This window comes from Pungitius pungitius, chromosome 18, assembly GCF_949316345.1.
Source record: "Pungitius pungitius chromosome 18, fPunPun2.1, whole genome shotgun sequence".
In the NCBI taxonomy this organism is placed as follows: Eukaryota; Metazoa; Chordata; class Actinopteri; order Perciformes; family Gasterosteidae; genus Pungitius; species Pungitius pungitius.
This window is the reverse complement of record NC_084917.1, coordinates 5960911-5981175: the sequence shown is the minus strand read 5'-3', so window position 1 is coordinate 5981175 and position 20265 is coordinate 5960911. Positions and strand designations below refer to the sequence as shown.

At 43.1% G+C, this 20265-nt stretch overlaps 1 protein-coding gene across 5 annotated transcripts in view; it reads left to right on the top strand.

Annotated features, from left to right (window-relative positions):
* The window catches only part of rgs3a (regulator of G protein signaling 3a), a 97779-nt gene that overhangs the window by 53942 nt on the left and 23572 nt on the right, over positions 1–20265 (top strand). For 3 of the 5 annotated variants that reach the window (XM_062558999.1, XM_037483806.2, XM_037483807.2), the window contains one exon: positions 16223–17248. In XM_062558999.1, coding sequence (XP_062414983.1) covers positions 16223–17248 — 1026 coding nt within the window. Of the gene's footprint in view, positions 1–5494; positions 5799–7247; positions 7388–16222; positions 17249–20265 lie in introns of those variants that run through there. The other 2 variants (XM_037483808.2, XM_037483809.2) reach the window with 2 other exon arrangements.

Genomic DNA, 20265 nt, shown 5'->3' with positions numbered 1-20265 from the left:
CGAGGGACCAGCGATTCATGCCTTTCTCTCCCTGCACGAGTGTGCTCATGCGTTTCCATGTTCATGCTTTTCCATTTTTGCCGACATGGTTCTTTCAAAGCGGTACCTGGTGGGACCGTATTACTTATTATTTAGCAAGAATTGGGTCCATAGTAAAGGCTACTTTTAAGGTGAACACACACACACACTAACACACTGCAGTGATCAATAGGTTCAATAAAATAACTGCTTGGAAAGCATGCTAAATCACTGAAGTCAATGCCATTTACTCAAACTCTATTGACTGAACTGTTATATTTATCCGTAAAGGCATGGTTAAAAAAACAGTCTGATTGATTGCTTCATTTCATTCATTTGCATTAGTATTTGAGTCGTGGAATACTCCTCGAAGGATATGTTCTTGGCCCGCACGTTAAAGCTTTTTCTAACTATGCATATCAAAGCTGAAGCTCTTTTATTTTGACAGTGGAGCCCATTGGAGCTGTCGGGGCGCGCCTGCCTCCTCAGACACAAGCCATGCTCCAGCACACTCTTTCGGAGATGTAAACAACGTTTTTGCCCAATGAAATCAAAAGGCACACCTCACACGTTGTTATTGTTTAGTAGAACCCACAAGCTAAGTGCATTTATGTCAATGTAATGTAACCCTAGTTTCCAGATTACGTATAACACATTGCACATATTTAACAGAAGAGAAAAAAGTTAGTTTAGCAAACAACACACAGTTTAAATATAGTATGATCATTGGCAGATTTAGCTGTTTTCTTATTTCGTTCTTGTGTTTCAATGTAGACACACTGGTCTCTCTTTTGATACACTCAATGTTCTTTGTGCGTGTTCATTCATTCATACAACAGCCGTACTTCAATACGTGAGCTTGGGCCCTAAAGGTGGACAATCGGTCACGGTCGCTGTTCGTCACGTAAATTGTGCCATTATGCACTCAAGTGTGTGTGCGCGTGCCCTGTGGAGCTATTCCTGTTTCCTTCTGCATGCACCTGTTAGAATCTCTCACTGTCATTCCTTATCAAATGGAAATAAAAACGGCCTCCCGGAGGCAAGAGAATACACGCTTAATCATTTAACATCCAGACGAATTAGATCACTCTTGATTGAATTTCTCCAGAGTACCTTAGAGGCAAATAGTTTGTATTCAGTCAACTCCTGATGTGTTTAATCGTATGCAAATCAGGTTGTCGAGTACAGGAGATGTGAGGATAATTTAATTAGTGGGGTTCTATCTGTTGCATGTCAGGCTTTAAAACTGACATGTAATGTAAAAACGAAATGTCTCGTCCATTTCATTTTCAAACTTTCCTTTGGCTATTTCGATGTTGGCAAAAGGAAAGGAGGACGCATTCCTGTAGAAAGACATTTGTGGGTCACGCCCCCCCACAGACGACCACTGAGTTAGACGTGCACATCGAAGAAAACAAATGCACATCAACATCTCAAACAAAGGATTACAAATCTGCCACAATGTCCCCTTGACAGATATGCAGGTAATCATCTGCCCTCTTATTGAAGCTCCGCAATCATTATTTGTTGTTTTGCTACTGCTGAGTCAACACGACCACTTAGTGAATAGAGTGCAGCCAGTGAGCTTTACACAATTCGGCCATTTCCACCGTGTCACAAACGGCGTTTGTTCTCTCCACACAAAGCCGATAGAATGCAAACTTGGCTGAAGCCTCCACTTTACTCAAGAGTTATGTTCAAGTGTGCCGAGAGAGCAGAACCGACCCGACACTATCGCACCCATTCTACCTACTGGTGTTCAGTCCATTCATGTTTTTTTCCAGCACGCGGGTGTTACTCTGTCAGAGTGTTGTTGTCAGCAGCCGGCCCCGTTTCTCCGAGTCCCCCGAGCTCTTTGAACGCTTCCCCTTCGGAAACATTTGGTTGTGAGCCCATTTTCCTTCTCTTCTAATTTTCTTCTTCTAATCCTGCGGCTCCTCTGAGCATTATGGGACTTTTCCGGTTTCTATTTAGTGCGGAGATTAATTTAAAGTCAGCAGATGTTTACTGCATTATTAAAGGCGATTGTTTACGACAAAACCCCGACTGATGCGTTGCTTTGTTTCTGCCTGTTTTGCTCTGTCAGTGGCGTGAAAGAAAAGATAGACAGAATAGCAGGACAGGAAGTAATAGATACCACAAAATAGCTTAATATCTAAACATGAGATTTTTGGGGACGATGGAGGCAGCCGTCTGGCTTGGAAGAAAAAAAATCCTATCACTTTGTCCATCAAAAGGGATTATAAAGGGGCGGAAATAGTGTAAGAAATACCCTCTTTGCTTTTAGACTTGAAACTAAAAGCAGCAGAGTTAAAAATCATATTTGAAATCTTTAATCAGAGGTTTTAATAGTGTGATCCTGAAGTACATCCTAGCTGTTCTTTCTACAGTTGCTAAACTAATAATCTATAATCTATATCCAACCCTTTTATTTGTTTCCGTACTCATTGTACAGACCCACATCCATTAACAGCCTGTTAAGCTTCCGTGTAAAGCTTCCGGTAGATTCTACTGTGGGCAGCATTAGCCACTAGGCTGCTGGAAACTTGTTCACACACACACACACACACACACACTCGCACTAAAATGGGAATAAAGTGAGGAATGGCTGCTTTGAAAATCACAACAGCACTTCATCACTCACGGTCTTCAGTGAGAGATGCTGGCACTCCTCGTCAGAAAGCTGCATAAATCTTCCATAGGGAGCATGGGCTCTCGTGCTGAGTGGAAGAAAAGATGGCTGCTGCTAATGAAGACAGCGTGTCTGCAGCTTGTTCTGTTCTCTCTCTCTCTCTCTCTCTCTCTTGGCTGTCTCACTTCACATTTATGAGAATCTGTTTAAGCTGCTGAGGTTGGTTATTACACAGCATTAAGTTGGCAGTGACTCACCAAGAACGAGGACTCTCGTTCACTCCCACTCTTTGGCCTCACAAACAGTTTATTTACGATACATTTAAAGACAGGGGCGGTCTCTTCTCATCGGGGGGGGTCTCTTCTTTTAATGACTATGCCAATGTCTCTCCAACTCGATGTGCAGTGCCGTGGACAGATAAGAAGTGTCTTTGAATATGCATCTGTTTGGGGAGCATATCTCACTAGGAGGGCAAACTGAATCTTAAGCAGCAACACAAAATAACTAAAAGAAAATAAGCTGATTGCTCTTCAGGATATATCACGAAAACTCAATTATTCATTCACATTTGCATCATTTTTATGAAGGCTTCGCGTGGTAATGGTGTATGAAAGTCAGTATTGTTGAATGATCCAGTTGATATTTAGTCAGTGGTCAAATGTGAATATATTTTCCCCACCATCGAGTGAGAATGTAGATTTAAAATGTGATATTCCCTGAATTCATCTCACAAAAGGAAATGAATCGCTACAAAAGATCCAACTTTTCTAAGCAGTCTTTTGATACAAGCAAAGGGGCTTTACTGCAAGTACAAAATCCCCCCCTACTTCTAACCGGTTTTAAACTTATTCAACGTGAATACGACAAGTGCACCTACTGGTGTAGACCTTAATGGTAATTCCCTCAAATTGGAAAACTGCTTTACAAGAGGTCATCAGCCACAGACCTGAATCTGAAAGAGATCAAATGAAAGACTTTGCATGTAGGTGAGAAAGGGTCTGACTTGGATGATGTAGAGTGCATTTGTACTGGATCGCAACGAGAACAGGAAAGAAAGAGAAAGAGGCTCCTTCTCACCATGTACATATGCAAATATTTACATGTCTGAAAACTGGATAGCAAATGTAAAATATCCTCAGGTGGAGTCAAATACGGGCAACTTCTGCTCAGTCACGCGACTCCAATTTCTCTCGCTCTCTTTATTTCCCCTTAACAGAAACACATTTTCCCCTTCAGAGTCTCCAATAAGACACGGATCGATTACATCCGTCAAGTCTTTGCTTTTGTCTTTTCTTAACTCTCACACACACACACACACACAAACAAGCCAACAAAGGCATTAACAGCACCCTGTAGGCTACTGTTGGAATGCGTTGTCCTTTTAAAATGTGCCATCCGCCTACCCTTTGCCCGTGTGTTGGATATCCGTTAATGTGCTAGTTATACACCTTTTAGGTATTTTCTGTATGCAACTGAAAAGATACAACATACAGCATATTTGTTATTTTGGTTTTCTTCCTCATTTGACTCTGAGAATTTAAAAAGTTGACCAGAAAACAATACACCTTATCGTCTTGTGTTTTCATTTTTCTCTTCCTTGTGTTTTAAATTTTAATAAAAAAGGATTTCCTTTCCTTACAATTATCTCTAAGAATTCTCCAGGGCTACTATGCAGTTCTCTCCCTTTGGTCTCTTCCTGTCTCTGTCAGTTACACAAACAGACACACACACACACACACACACACACACACTGACACACAGCTCATGGATGTTATTCATTGTGGCCTTTAGTTTAGGATTAATTCCCTTGACTCTCTTTAAACATTAATGATTTCCCTTTGATGGAGTGATGTTTAGCTTTATTTTAGCCCGCCTTTAACTATTCATAACTGTGCTACATAATGGCAATTATGCACCAGCGCAGGAGCTTGAATGGATGAGAACCGAGCAGACTTAGTCCTCAGAAGGTACAGCCGAGCATGAAATTCATTCGCTGTCGAATTTAATTATGCGCATTCTTAACTCCAAAAAAAGACGTCCGCTCCACTGAGCCTATGCAATGGAGCTGGGATAACAGTTCAATTTTTAAATAGCAGAACTTCCTTCTTTTTTTTTTTTTTTACAGTTTTGGTTAATAGAATTGATTAATGACAGTTGGGAGAGCCCCAACAAAAGAGAAACACCAGTTAACAAGACAACCGGGTCGTTGGCTGTCGATCATTACTTTACCGGAGAATACCTCCAGCCAGACGGCGGTCTGTGCAGTGTAATTGACAAGGTTTAAAATAGCTATTTCAAAAGCCCAGTATTTATTAGCACTTGATATGATTAGATAAGGCCGGACGTATAGCTTACATGACACCCCCGAGGCCTGATGCAGACACATGGTCATTGTAACAGACAGGGTTTGTGTGTGTGTGTGTGTGTGTGTGTGTGTGTGTGTGTGTGTGTGTGTGTGTGTGTGTGTGTGTTATTAGGTGTGACAGAAATGGCTCTTAGCATCCTTCTCTTTGATAGGTTTGTGTTCGGCGCTTTGATTCGCAACGGAGCAACTTCTAAAAATAGCATGTAGAGCGAGCGAGGGAGAGAGAGAGAGAGAGAGAGAGAGAGAGAGAGAGAGAGAACGAAGGACACTGACTGCTTAGGTCTCCATAGAGTTGTATTTGATCTTTACATTTTAAATACACCCAATTTTCTAAAACTCCTCCTTTCACTCTCACACCCCTTTTCCTCCCTGATCCCCTCTTTCTTCATTTCCTGTCCTTAACCAAACGCCCCCCCCCCCTCAGCCCCACCCCCTCTCCCCTGCTCTCTTTTGCTCCTTTGCTCACACATTAACGCTCACGTTATTACCGAGCTCGGGGAGAAGCCGGGACAGCAGCAACAAGGACGAGATAGAGAACAACAAGGGGAGGAGAAATAGAAATAACGGAAAGAAGGAAAAGAATAGATCCCATATGGTCCCATATGGTCCCATTGGATTAGCAGCTTGTCTCTATTCGCGATGCACAAGTGATTTGTCAGGGTGTGTGTGTGTGTGTGTGTGTGTGGATGAACTGTGCCATTCTTTGCCGTACTCTTGGACACCGACCAATGACAACACACTCTAACCGTCAGCGCACCACGCGTCCAGATGCCCGTGTCTAAGGTAATGTGTAGCCGTCTCTTGCTCCGGTGTGAAGGTCAAACGCACAGCTCTATCTGGATACTTCAGGTGTGCTTCCTTTTGCTGTAAATATGGTGTAAATATCTGAGTGTGTGGAAATGGCGAGGATAATGTCACAACTATTTTGAATTAGTTCCATTTAATTAACCAACGACGTGTTGGAAGTTGTAGTTCCTGTATTCTTGCTTCAGATGAGGGAGGACGTTTTCTTACCTTTTTCTGAATTACATATGGTATAGTATCGCTCAATTTCTTTATCGCAAAAAAAAGTTTGGCCTTTTTCTCTGCTGCCGTTGAATCTTCGCCCCATCGGCAAGGACCTGAGAAGATCTGGGGGCCTCGTTTTTACTTCAGTGTCTATTCAACCATGCAATTGAATAATTGGAGAAGCTCTACGACGGCTCAAGTTGACTCAGTATCGGTGTAATTGCCGCCGAGACATCTGAGTTCACCTCTTTTTTTTTTTTCCGTAATTGGCCGAGCTGTCACCTGCGTTAAACGACCCCATGCTGTTTTGTGTTGGACATCTACTCCTTGAAGGGTATCGTTAGTGGCGGATAGTCGTTGACCCGTGTGCAAAGGGAGCAGCTGTGTGTGTGTCTCCTGCCTTTCATTGTCAACTGTTCCTAGTCACACTTTGAGGAGAGAAAAAAATGTAAAAAAAAGAAAGAAAATGTCCCCGATCTAGCATTCAGAGGCTGTGAGAGCGCTGAGAAAAAGGTTAAAGAATAGCAGAGGATGAGAGAGACATGTTAGAATAATCACTCAGTTACAGGTTGTTTATCTACGAAAATCCTTTGTTTATCTAAGAAATTTGGGGGAAATCTGTTCATTAAAATCCTGGTACGCACATATCAAGATAACTCTAGAATCAGAATGGATAGAAATGAGGATTTTAAGAAGAAGAAGGTTTCCTTTTTATATATTTGTATAATGTGGGATGGGACTTCACAGCTGCATTGTGTGTGTGTTTGTGTGTCTGTGTGTCAGAGCACTGCGCGTTTAAACCCAATACAAGTGTTTGTTAGCGTGTTTACGTGTGTGTCTTTACAATGGACATGTGTCTGTGGGACCTCGCTGCGGTGCCTTAATGTCTTGAGGGGGAAATGGATGCAGATGTCAGACAGTATTTACACACACACACACACACACACACACGCGCGCATCTTCAATCACGGAGACCAGTGATTATGTTCGACGGACATACGCACGTCTTCCCCTCTGAGCTCGCGCTGCTCATATGTCTCTTATCATTAGCGCAATCTCCTGCTTTCCTCTCCCTCTTTCCTTCCCACTTGTTTGTGCAGCATGGGAGTCTACCTCCTTAGCCTCTCTCTCTCTCTCGCTCTCTCTCTCCCCCTCTCCCTCTCCCTCTCTCTCCCTCTCTCTGTGTGTGCACAGTTGAGTTGGCCTAGCCCACACTCACAGAATCACCCATACCAGCCCGGCTGTCCAGCCACAAACACTCACAAACAGTTTGACAGAGGAAGTAGGCCACTTTAATGGGGATCTGTGGAGTGCTTGTATCTGCCTTTGGGGGATTGTAACCTGGATCGGCTTCCTATTGCCAGGTAGGGTTTACGTACCATCACTTTGTTTATCGTCTTTGGAGTACATCTTATTTTGTGAGGCGGTTTATTGCTAATTGGTTTTACAGTGCCTTTTTTTTCCATGTCTTTGGGTGCAACGGGTTGTTGTGCTTGGTGTGAGTTACTGATATTGTGCTGCTGGAGGACAGGGAGTGGTTGAGACCAACCGAGAGAAAAACAACACCGGGAGATGGGAGGAAAGATAGAAAAAAGCAATAAAAGCGTATTCGTCACAGGGCATCTCTATATGCCGCGCTCATATGAGGAGTTTGGTGCCTGTCTTTGTTTTATCCCCCCTCTGTCACCCCATGCACTTATTTCCTTTCCTCACGTGTAGCTTTAATAGCTCTCTTTAATGTAATTAGCCCTGTAATGTCTCCTCCCTCTCCGTAAACAAGAGTCGTGGACAGCATTCTCCTAAACAGAATGTTTACAACCTCCATTTGGCAATTCTATTTCACTCGTTTCTTCTCTGGCCGTGTGCCAGTGGCATCATGCAGCCCTCCGCATGGCTGGGGAGTCGTAGGGTGAGAAAACGGGGAGACTGAGAGAGCGGAGCATATAGGGAGATTGCCATTAAAATAGACTAAGAGCCGAATGTGATAGAGAGTGCAAACCGAGGGGCCAGAGGAGAACAACAGGAAGCACACTGGGGAAAATTGCTTTTCTCTTTTCCTCATGAGAGGAATTGTTGAGTTTTTATCTTCTTAGAAGGAAAGGGAGAGAGAGAGAGAGAGAGAGAGAGAGAGAGAGAGAATTAAATGAAGGGGTGTGGACTTTAGGTCGCTGCCTGTTATAAATAGGGAGATGATCAATAATACAGTTTAAGCAACTCTGAGCTATTTTAAGATTTTTTAGTAATATATGAATGTACAACATTTTCCTCCTCAACTCTTATTGCTGTCCTTGATCAATTGCCCTACACACACACACACACACACACGCACACACACACAAGGCTAAATGTGATTTATCAGCTGGTGTTACACCGCTAGCCCCAGCTTGAACAGATGAGACTTTTTTTTTTTCATGACCTGTGAAAAAAACAATGTCATTATAATTAAGAAACAAAGGAACCAAAAGACAGACGCATCTTGTCCCCCCCCCCCCCCCCCCGTCCTCTTACTCACACAAACACACTTCTCTTTCCATGAAGGCCTTTTCCAGTCTTTGTTACATTGTCTTCAGCAGCCTGGCGTCACAGGGCACGTTACGTAAATGACTTTTCCTCTCTGAACCCTCAGCGTCAATCCATAACGCCTCACACACCCCCCCCGAGGAACCCCGACCTGGCCCCATTTCTCCCCCATCCCGATGGCCTGTGTCTGCTTAACTGGGAGAGAATCAATCTGGTTTCTTGGGAAAGTTTGTCAAGGACTGTCGGTGCCCCCGTGTTGCTCTCTAAATGGGTGAGATTGCAGTGTGATGTCAAACACTTGAACGCTCGTATGCACACGTAGAGGAAAACGACGTCATCGGCTTTCAGTTCGAGCTGAAACGTTGGCTTCACGCTGATAGATCACTGATGATGTCTTTGAGGTTCAAGTCTGCTGCCAAGTCAAATCTATTCTGCTTCAATTAGCGCTGCTGCAACACTGGTGGATGAATAGCAGTATTATTGAGCACATATGAGTGGATGCATTGACATCTCATGAGGATAGTACTTTACTTTGTGGCCTGAAGCATTCGTATTACTCTTAAGCCGTCTTTCGACTATATCTTTCGTGGTTCAGTTAAAAAGATTTAACCCACTTTTATGTCTGCGTTTTTTTCTCTTTTTTTCCTTTGATCAACAGACCCTTTTTTCGCTTCTTCCCTCGCCCTCCTTTCAATTTTCGGTTTTCTCCTTACCTTTGGCCCGAATACAATGAAGAGGTCTGACGGATAAATGACTATTACCCGCCTCATCGCTCGCCTCTTAGTGAAATCGAGGGCATTGCGGTGCATGTAATGAGGTCATTCAGAGATGGATCATCTATATGGTCTGGTCCCTCAACGAGTAAAGGCTATTACACCAACAATAATGTCTCTTAAGTTCTTTCTGACCGCAGATTGTCCTGGAAGGTGCATGTCAAAACGAAAGCTCGATATATAATTAGTTGGGTGTGGACACAGACAGACTCAAAGCCGGCCTTTGTGTCAGTCCTACACATCAGGATGATTAACATATCAGATTCTGCATGACAAACCTACATACACGCCTCTTCCAAATTAGACAGGACACATGCGTCTTTCGCGATAAATGACCTGTGATTGCTGGGAGGTAGAAAATTAACCAAGTGATTTGTGTTTATGTAACAACTAGTGACGTGGGATGGAGCAAATTGCTTGACTTTGGAAAATACACTTAGACTATGGTTGTATGAAAGAACTAGAAGAAAGAATTGCTATCGTTCCCCTCCAGTGTTTCCACTACCATTATAACAGCAGGGTGCCATGAAATTGTAAACCTAGGGGAAGCACTGCCCTCATTTCATAAAAATGTGGTGCTGCTTTTCTAAAAAAAATAACTGGTTATAGACTTCAAGTGTAAATAATGTAACTTTTACAGTAAAAGTATTATTACGTATTTGGTTTACATGATATATATACGTCCTACTTGCCCTTCAAAATAAGATGTATAATGACATATGAATAATAACAGTACAATAATGAAATATCACATAATATACCTATTCTTATGCATAATAAATACTTTTTTATATGTAGTACTGTGCTTTGGGGTATTTTCATACTGTATTGCTGCTTTTGTTTTCTGTAAAGAATGCAAAAAGTTTCTGCTTGTTTTTAACAGCAGTGCTAATTGAGGTTAACTTGCTTTATTTAGTTTGGGAGTGGACTCGGCAAGAGTAATGGTGGAAACCATTAGTATTGAACTGAGTAAAGAAAAGCAGGGGGGAACTATAATCAATCACTCGATCAATAACTAATCTTTACTTAAAATAAACCAGGAGGCAGGAAATTAAACAGAAAAGAGAGGAGGAAAGGGGAAGGAAAGAGATAAAGATGAAAGATGGCGCCATGAAAATGAGAAGCTGGAGGGGGTGGAGAGCAGCGGCGATGACAGAGTTCATAGGTAAATCTCTCGCTTTTGGAGAACGCACAGCTGCTCCCTTGGAATGGGTCTCATATCGCCATGGAAACCGTGGGACAGAGTTCACATAATTGTTCCTGGGTGACCGTCCACAACTGTGTGTTTCCTGTTGCTTCATACGTATGAGAATATTTTGACCTTCACAAATATAGACCTTCAGAATAAGAGTATTTTTTTGGCCAAATGAAGGTCACTATTGCCAGTCTTCATTTCTTCAATGAGATTTTTTTTGTATAAATGACTTCAGGGTATCCACGGATCACTTCCCCCCCCCCCGGTGACACGGTTACACCTAAAATGAATCATGTCATTTGGTAGGTGTTACTGGTAGGTGTGAATTCTTCATATGATGCACAGTACATGCATCTCGGAGAAGGCAGGAAATACGGTTGAGGGTAGCTTCCTTCTAGCTCCATTTGACTCCAAAAAGCATTTAACATCTGTGCATTATCTGTGGCATATGATCTGCCTGCGCTCAAACGAGTCAGTCTCCACCTATCTCTTGACATTATATAGTTTTACTTTTTGTAACTAAGCTTCAAAACCCCCAAATGATCCTGTTTGACCTTTTTGTGATTTTCGTGTGATTTAATCTTTGAACCCCTCTGAAGCACACAAATGAGCTTGCTGGTGGCGCTAGTTTCCAAGTCATGTAACCCCCTCAGTGATTCATCATGAGTACGATTCCTCCTCCAGAGATAATGAATGTCATTACAAAATTGGGCATTTTCCACTGGTTTTACAGAGACAGTAGACATTTGAAATAAAAAGAGAAAAGGGGGATGACAAAGCTCACCTAATTTTTGCACTTTTAATAGTATGTTTTTAAATGTGTAAAATGACTCAACAGGAATTTCACCTGGACTTGCAAAAATAGTGAAAAAATGGGTCACTAGCCACTATGTTTGCCTTCTGGCATTAAACATAATTAACTGGCATAATCTCTGAAATGATGAAGCAAAACTTCAGCTAAACTAACGCATGCAGTTAGCTGGTCAACGAGGCATTAAATCGCATCTTCTTGTTCAGCTGAATCCAATCTTTTTTTCTGTCATTAAATGTTTGGAAACTCACTTTTGCACAATTTGTTCATTATTCTCTGTAGTGTCTGTTTGAAATGTTGCCTGGCGGGCATCGTGTTAGGTGTGTCATTGATAATCTAATCTCCTAACTATATCTGTTAGGAGATACGCTTGTACACAAGCACCCAGCTGCAGACCAATCAAAGCTTGGTGTGCTACACAAATACAAGTTATAATCCGGACTAAAAGCAACACAGTTTTTAACTGAGAGAGGAAAGTACTGGACCGCCAGCCAAAAAAGCCTTTTGATCCTTAAATGACCTATATATCACTAAAATAATAAAACAGCTTTATATATATATATATATATTATCTTGTATTTATATCTTACTTTCACTTATTTGTGGCGGCTTCTTAAGCTGCAGTGTGACAGCTTGGAGTCTGGTAGACTTTGTGCATTACCTTGCGTTACTTTACCTGGCAGGACTTTTATGTAAGCTGTGGGTGGTTATAAGAAATTAAATTAAGACTTCTTACCGCTTTGAATTATTCATGCTGTTTTTTTTTTTATTTCCCCCCTAGTATCTTCTATTCTAGACTGATTATACTGTACATCCAAGCAGCATATTTACTTTACGAACCCGACCCCGGATAAGCAGTTGACAATGAGATGAGATGAGATGAACAAAAACATTTAATTATAGTCAGAACTATTGGCGCCTAAATTGTGGTGTGGATTTTAGGAGCCTTTCGATTTACACATTCATGTGAGTTGTTCACATTTTGTGAATAATTTAGTTTGCCTGTAGACAAACATATCGGCCCTTTTATGTGAACGCGCTCATAACCCCATCAAGAAATGATGGGCTGACTTACTGAAAGGGTTTGTCTTCGTTCATTTTTTTAAGCCCAATCAAATATCCTGTTTTATTCATTTTCCTGACAGTTATCTCATTTCTATGCCATTCACTGACTCCCCTTCTTCGCCTCATTCACTTTTTTTCCGTTATCTATTCAACCATCCATCCCACTCTCCCTTTTAGCACTGGTTTGGTTTTCTTGCTTAATTCAGGGGGTGCAAGAGATTGTATTATGTCTGAATCCTTGATGACCTTGAGCCTTATTTAATTATATGTGTATATTTCATGCGTGTGTCGTACTGGCGTGTAAACACGCATATGAGCCTAAGCATTTTACCCCTTGGCCTGAGTATAGTCATTCGTCTTTTGAGGCAGGCTTCAAAGTGTTAACGATGATGCAAAGCTAATAACGGGGGGGGAAAGGAAAAAGTCTGGTGACGTCTGTTGTTTTCACGTCTCCAGATTAAACATGAGGACAGGCTTGAAAGACGGGGGGTCAATTTGAAGCGGCTTGAGTTGTGCGTTTGGGTTTCTGTGAGCATGTGTCGACTGTACAGAGTGTAAGGAGAAACAAATGTATCCGACAGGACAGGTGGCTCCATTGTGTCTCAAGCCATAAATTCAACAGCCAGGGGTTTATGTATGTAGGACAGCGAAAGAGAAATGAAGATCGGGCATATAAGTAATGAAAGAAAAACACTTTGTGCGCACATAAATGTAATCCAGATATAAAGAATAATTGCTTTTTACATGGTCTCATAAAAAATATAAAATCATAATTTTTCTGGCCAGCCTGATTTTAATGGATAAAATGCTGAGGCTTTACTTCCACCTTCCTCCTTGGGTGCTTTAATGAAAGTGCCTTTCATCGTATACGAACCCCTCATGCACTCAGTGCATCAGTAAGAAGCCTCTGACTCTATGAACCATTTAGATAGGATCACAGGAGAGTTAAGAGGGGGTTAGAAGAGCAAAATGAGAGGTCTGGATCACCTTGGGGCAGTTGTATGTTTCCTTGAACATCGAAACAAGTCAAATACATGTGTATAGCCTTGAGTCTCAGAGGACATCACAGTAGCTGCACTGGAAAGATGTTCTAAATAACCCTAAAAGTGTTCCTCAAAGACAAAAAGTTTTGGTAGAGGGAAAGATTTGTTTAAAGTTCATTTGTTTGGGTAGATTGATCAATATAATAGTCGTTTTTTTAATGGCTTTGAGTGTCTGTGTGCTCACAAAATAAATGGGCTCAGATCAGAACCTTGAGGCACTCCACAGCCCATATTACGAGAATATGAAGTCATATGTGTGAGCATGAGGTTGATCCTGCTGCAAGTCCGCCTGACTAAAGTTATTTGCGGACTTCATAAACACAGGTCAAAGGGTTTGAGAAAAGTTTAATCGGGAAAACGGTGTCTGCGAGACTTGTGTGAGCTGCACAAGTACGCAAACAGCTTGTGGAATTTTCTGAGCGCTGTCTAAGAGGAGGTTGCATTATCTCCAATTAGAGCGGAGCGTCTTGTGACTGCAGGTCGTCATCATGGGTTAACTTGACCGGCACAAGGAGGCCCTTCACAACACTGGCTTCAGACGTGGAGAAGATAGAATCGCCTTTGTTCACAGAGCTGAGGACTTATTAGCTGAGGATATTATAAATGCACTCATGAGCATAGCTAATAATAAGATATTTTGTTTACAGCAGTTTATTTTCACGGTTTATACAAGTGTTCAAAATTCAAGTCAGATTTCTGTGTTCATGTCCACGTTATAAACAAACTTCAAGATGATAATAAAACATTCCCCTAACTCATACTGTTTGCGTCCCATTTATCATTTTAATGCTGCGCACTGAGTGAGCTCAAGGCCCTCTTTCTGCTCAGTGAAAATAATACAGCTAGCATCACCTCTTTGCTGCTCTCCTCTCCGTCCCCATTTCACAAAACCGATGTCACACTCGGGCTGGGGCAGGATGCAGTGAGGACTCAGGCGCAGGGTTTCCAATCCAAAGTGCTCTTTATTCTCAAACCAAATAACGTGCTCCAACGACGAGGGACATATAGACAATGACGCGACAAAGGACAACAGGCACACAGGGCTTAAATACACAAGGGAGGTGCAGGTGATTGGACACAGGTGGAGACAATCACGCAATCACAAGACAAGGCAGGAAGTGAAGTTAACCCAGGACCACAAGAGACATGAAACTTCAAACTAAAACAGGAAGCGAGGCCAAACCGTGACAACCGACTAATCCTTGATCTCTTCTTACCTGTGCTACCTGTTTGACCCAGTGCTCCTAGTTTATTAGTTACTTCCATTAGTTTGTCTTCGGCCCTTTTTACAGTAAAATGTGTTGGATTCTACACAAACTTGACCGTGCCGACTGATTGAAGGACCATGTGCATCACAAAGTGAGGCCAATGCTCCTGTTCAAGTGTTCAGGTGTGTGACAGGTTGAGAGTGGGGTTGGATTGAACATGGCAACGTTACCATATGAACACGTTCTTCTCAAGATAACACCATGGCAGCCACCAGTTCTTCTTGTGGTCTTTGATTCAACTGTCAAACAATTATTTCATATGAAACATGTAAAACATTGTAGTCCCACACACACTGATTTTCATGCAGTGCATTTCAGGATTTCTTTTGTTTCTGTTTGTCTTTTTAGAACTTTTCCATTTTTCGACCGCAAGCAACTTCCTTTGTTGTACCTCTAGATTTTCAACCCACATTAACCCACTCATATTCTACCTCTTTGTTTGAATTAGTGCATCAATATGTTTTCATGTGTTTAGTAATAATAAGTAATAATCAAGCTTATTTTTGAAAATAAAACAGCAAAATAACATTGAATGGAAAGCTTTGGTGCATAACTTTATACACATTCAACAACTTGGTGATTTTTAGTCAAACTTCAAATACAATTCTGTAGGTTGGAACAATTTCTGCCCACTCAGAATGCATTTTTAATGATCCACCCACTGAGGGCTCTGTGTGCGCCGAGGGGTTAAAGCAGAATTTAACACCAGCACATTTTGGGAAGAAGGTAATTGCTAAAAGCAGCGAGTGAGGACGGCGTGCTGTGCCTCTGCACACATGCACATTGGCGTCTGACGTGTGATATCGTGTTTAGGCTTCCGAAGTGGGTGATGGCAGCGGAGGGCTTGTTTGGTCATTTGGGATGAATATAAATTGTCAGTATGTTTAAACGATAGCAGATGGGGGGAACAGATGGGTGCCTCGGACATTGTAGCAGTAATTTCATCCGTTTCTTCAAGAGTATTTGTGTGTGTCCTCTTTCGACTGCTTTGAGCACAGCACCGTGTTCGGTGTGGACGGAATCCGCTCCAGTGTGGCAATGCCGCCGCCGACACAACACCCCCTTTGGAAACAAGTTGAACTCACTGGCCCTGATGCAATGTGGTTTCTAGCAGTTCAGTCTGTTGTCAGTCTTGGGAGATACAGCTTGTTTTAATGGCCTGGAGGGAGGCGGGGGGGGGGGGGGGGGGGGGGTTCTGATGCCATGCTTGTTGAACTTCCAGTCGGCAAAGACCGTATGGCATCAATTTGTATCGTGACCTTCAGGCACGGACACAAACGTCATCCGCTCCGCTCCTGGCATGGGCGGCTCGAGCGCCGCGACGTCGAGCGCGACGGGGTTATTTCAAAACCAAATTCAATGACTGCTAATGAAATAGTTGTGATAACTGGATTTGCCCGTGGCAGCACAGTGAATCTCAATCACGCCGCGTTAAGCTCGTTAGATCTACGTACATGCAGTGCGTCAACAGTCCAAAAGGTTTTAACCGGTTGCTCTCCTCCCCGCCCCTGTTCCCTTCTCCAGATGTTGGAGCCCAACGTGGAAGACCCTTCCTGCGAACTGGGCGGAGTCAGTGGAGACCGCGGCGGCGTGTGCCTCCACCTGCCCCCCCGCAGCTCAGAAGGCGAGGACAGCAGCCTGTACCCCTCCAGTCCCTCCGAGCCGCTAACCCTGGGCAGCCCCCACCCCTCGGATCCTCTCACCCCTCTGGACGACATCTACATGCCCCTCGGGGGTCTGCTGGGATCCGAGGAGCGACACAAGGTGCCTCCCACGCCACCTCCTTCCACAGAGGGCGAGGACTGGAGGAGCATGGAGGGGAACGAGATGGAGCTGTGGAAAGAGGCGAGTACCTTGGAGTACCGGAGAAGGGGGGAGGAGGACGATGGGGCCAGCAGGAAGAGTGCCGGTAGCGAGGGGGACGAGAAGGAAGAAGAAGAAGGAGGAGGAGGCAGGGGAGAGGAGGAGCGAGCGAGGCGCGAAGAGGAGGTCAACCTAAACCTGGCGGTGTCAAACGCCGATGAGGACAACGCCTCGGAGCCGCTGGACACCAACGCTCCCCCCTCCTCCTCCTCCTCCTCCTTCGTCATCCCCGAGCTGCGCCTCGATCGCTCCTTCAGTGCCGACGCGCTCTCCTCACCCCACACCGACGAAGAAGAGTACGACGAGGACGAGGACGAAGACGAGGAGTCCGAAGAGGAGGAGGAGGAAGAGGAGGAGGAAGACGAGGACGACAGCGACGACGCCTACCTGCAGCGCAGCGACAGCAAGCGCCGCAGCATGGTGGAGGGGGCCACCTGCGAGAAGCACGGAGGGGGGGGCCTCAGTGTGCAGAACTCCCTGCGCAGGCGCACGCACAGCGAGGGGAGCCTCCTGCAGGACCCCCGCTCGCCTTGTTTCACCTCAGACAACGCCATCAACTGCCTGGAGGCCGGGGGCGGGCACCACAAGGGCGGCTGGACACTGCCGTCCCCTAAGACCCTGAAGAAAGAGCTGACCAAGAATGGAGGCTCCATGCATCAGCTGTGTATGCTGTTCTCTGGGAGGAAGGTAAGCAGTGTCACACTGGAATAACAAACGTTCAAAAAACACACACACACACGCCACGCCAATGGTAGGATATGGTCTGAGACAGCGCTTGTTGTATTTAGAGTCAATCTGGGTCTATAATGCAGACTTTTGTGTCTCATCGCCAATCCATCAGCGACAGCTGAGCTCAAAGTTTCTGTAAAAAGGGTGACATCAAGTGGTAAAAAAGAGCAAGTACACCAGAATCCTACGAGTCACTGAAGTCCGTTTGAAGTCCGTTTGAATCTAATGAAAAACGGCCAGTGTATTGTAACAAAGGTCGTGTACAGTCAGCCATATACATTTACAATGTAAGTAATAGTAACCGCACACAAGAAAAGGCAATGAATCTCGACTGCTTTCACATAAAACCTTCAAACATAAGCAACTGTGCCCCCGCTGCACCGCACAATTACCTTCATGGCATCTCACTCAGAGGATATAAAAAACATGACACGAAACCAAACAAAGACACTAACGACTCCAGCTAGTAATCAACCGTCATACTTTCTCTCCACGAGGAGGCATAAGCATATTTATGCTTACATAAATACATCAATCATGTATGCTTGTACCCAAAGTACACACGTACATGACTTTACATACAGCTCATGCTGTACGTAAAGTACTGAAAGTTGAGCTTCATTAATAGGAGATTATTTTGTTTTATTTACGTAGGTTGACGGATTCTTGTTTAATGATTCCTTTGACTTTGACGAATGCTTTGAGCCGTTCATTCCAGAGCAGCTAGTAGTTGTTGTAGTTGTCCAACAGAGGGGGCTTAGTCCCACCGAGGCGCGCAGCACATCTTCTCTCACTTCACTCTGGCCAAGGCTGAGAAAGGCATCATGATTTAAGAATCCAACCAGCATTTAATGTTGTTTTCTTATAATCTCTCAAGAATTATTACGCTGTAACTGGAACGCAAACCACACATCAAACCTGTACCCTGATCCTGTACCCTGATCCTGTACCGTGATGGAGTGCTCACTCTGTCGTGGTGGAATATCGAGAGTGGCTTCATCCGTCCTTCCTCGTGTCAGCACACACGGTAGCCTTAAATGGCAGTGTGTGAGCTGTGCACAGGAGGAATGCAGCAGGCAGACCTGGAGCCTGTTGGTCTTGGCAGATCCGAGGGGGACTTTTACTACCTTTTGGCGACGGAGACTCTTTTTTTCCACCGTTATCTCAAGTGATTTGTTACCCCCCCCCCCCCCCCCCCCTCCCCCTCATTCATAAATCTTGTGCAGAAATATCCAGGTGCAGAAACAGAGTGCGTGTTTGCTTGTGTACAAACTACTCCTCTTTGAACTTTAGGAATTAGTGGGTAATATTTAGTTTACACAAGAAGAAATTCTCCGAAAAGGGTACAATTATAATTAGGCTCTTTTTATTGTAGAAGATACGGTACAATTTTAATTTTTATCACCATCATAGATTGTATCCAGTCATCATGTAGACATTTATTGAAATGAACAATAAGCAAGCCGTACAAAAAATGTTTTAATGGAGGCCAAATATCGAGGACAATTTAAATATAAATGAGTCCACTAACTTGACTGAAGCCTCCGTTCAAATTCTAAGAGTTGCACAGTATCTGTATGTGCTTTATTGAGAGAAAGCAGAGGGACTGTGGCACAAGCACAGTATCCACCCCCCCCCCACCCCCCCTTTATTTTTAAATGTTTTTTTTCTTGCTAGGCAGTGTTTACTCTGGTCCTGTTTTTCTTCCGCTCTGCACCTTCTCCTCTCACTTGATGGCTTTAGTGTCTCGAGTATAATCAATGCAAGGAGAGCCAGAGGCGGACAGAGAGCAGGACCCGAGGAATAATGTCACCTCGGTCGCTTGAAAGAAACTGTGTGATTCCTGTAATGGAAATGCCAAATGTGGTTTATTTGTTACTGTTGAAAATAAAGTTTTAAAGTGTTTCCTTAACCCCAAATACCTGCGTTGTTCAAGACTATATCTTTCACATTTGTTTAAGATTTGGGTCGTTTTAACAATAACTTTGGTCTTAAGATTTGACCTTTCACACAACATGAATATTTAGCCCCATATAGGGCAAAGTCATCAGTTTTTGACAGAAACATTTGTCAAAGTTGATGCAAGTAATGCTGACAAGGTCTTTGTTCAATCGTGGGACAAACGCATAATATGGAAATAGATGTATACATACTTACAGTGGCCACACACACACACACACACACACACACACACATATCTATGTGTCAATTGACACCTGCGGGATCAATCCAAATAGTTGTAAAAACATTTTATTTATTATATTTTTTAACTGTTAGTCACAGCGTGGAACATCTGCTTCTTTCCTTACGATACAATCTAGATGTAAATCTGTAAAACTATTCACATTTGAACGTGGCAAAATGGAGATGAAGTTGCTCTAGATTGCTTAAGCAACATTTAGAATTCAACACTGAAGAGCAATTTCCATTAAATGGACTGAGCACAATAGCCCATATATTATTTCGGATTGAAGCTGTAGGGCTGCTGCACATTTTAATTAATGTTTTAAAGTAAATTAAATATTGCTGCTTTCGCCTAGTTTAAAAGAAGAGTTAAAAAAAAGCAAAAGCAAAGTAAATGATCTATTGAGAAACCCAGCATGTGATATTATTTGGAACACCACAGGTTAATACAACACAACAAAATATCTAATCTATCCAACCTACCCTTGCCCTCAGAATTAAATCCAAAATAGCAAAATCAATTCGCTAACATGGAACGAAATAACAAGAATTCAGTTGTTTGACATTTGTCAAACAAATAATAATATTTATTTGACCTTATTAAGATATCCTTTAGAACAGCATATACACATAGGGGGGAAGTACACAAAAACGAGTTCAGAACAACATGTCCGTATCAGACCTTCGGAGTACTGTTCCACCTCTTTCCTGGATAAGTCGGATAAACAGCTTGCTATTTTAGACCCACGTAGAAAAATATTTGTAAACTTGGTGTACCATCAAGTTATCCT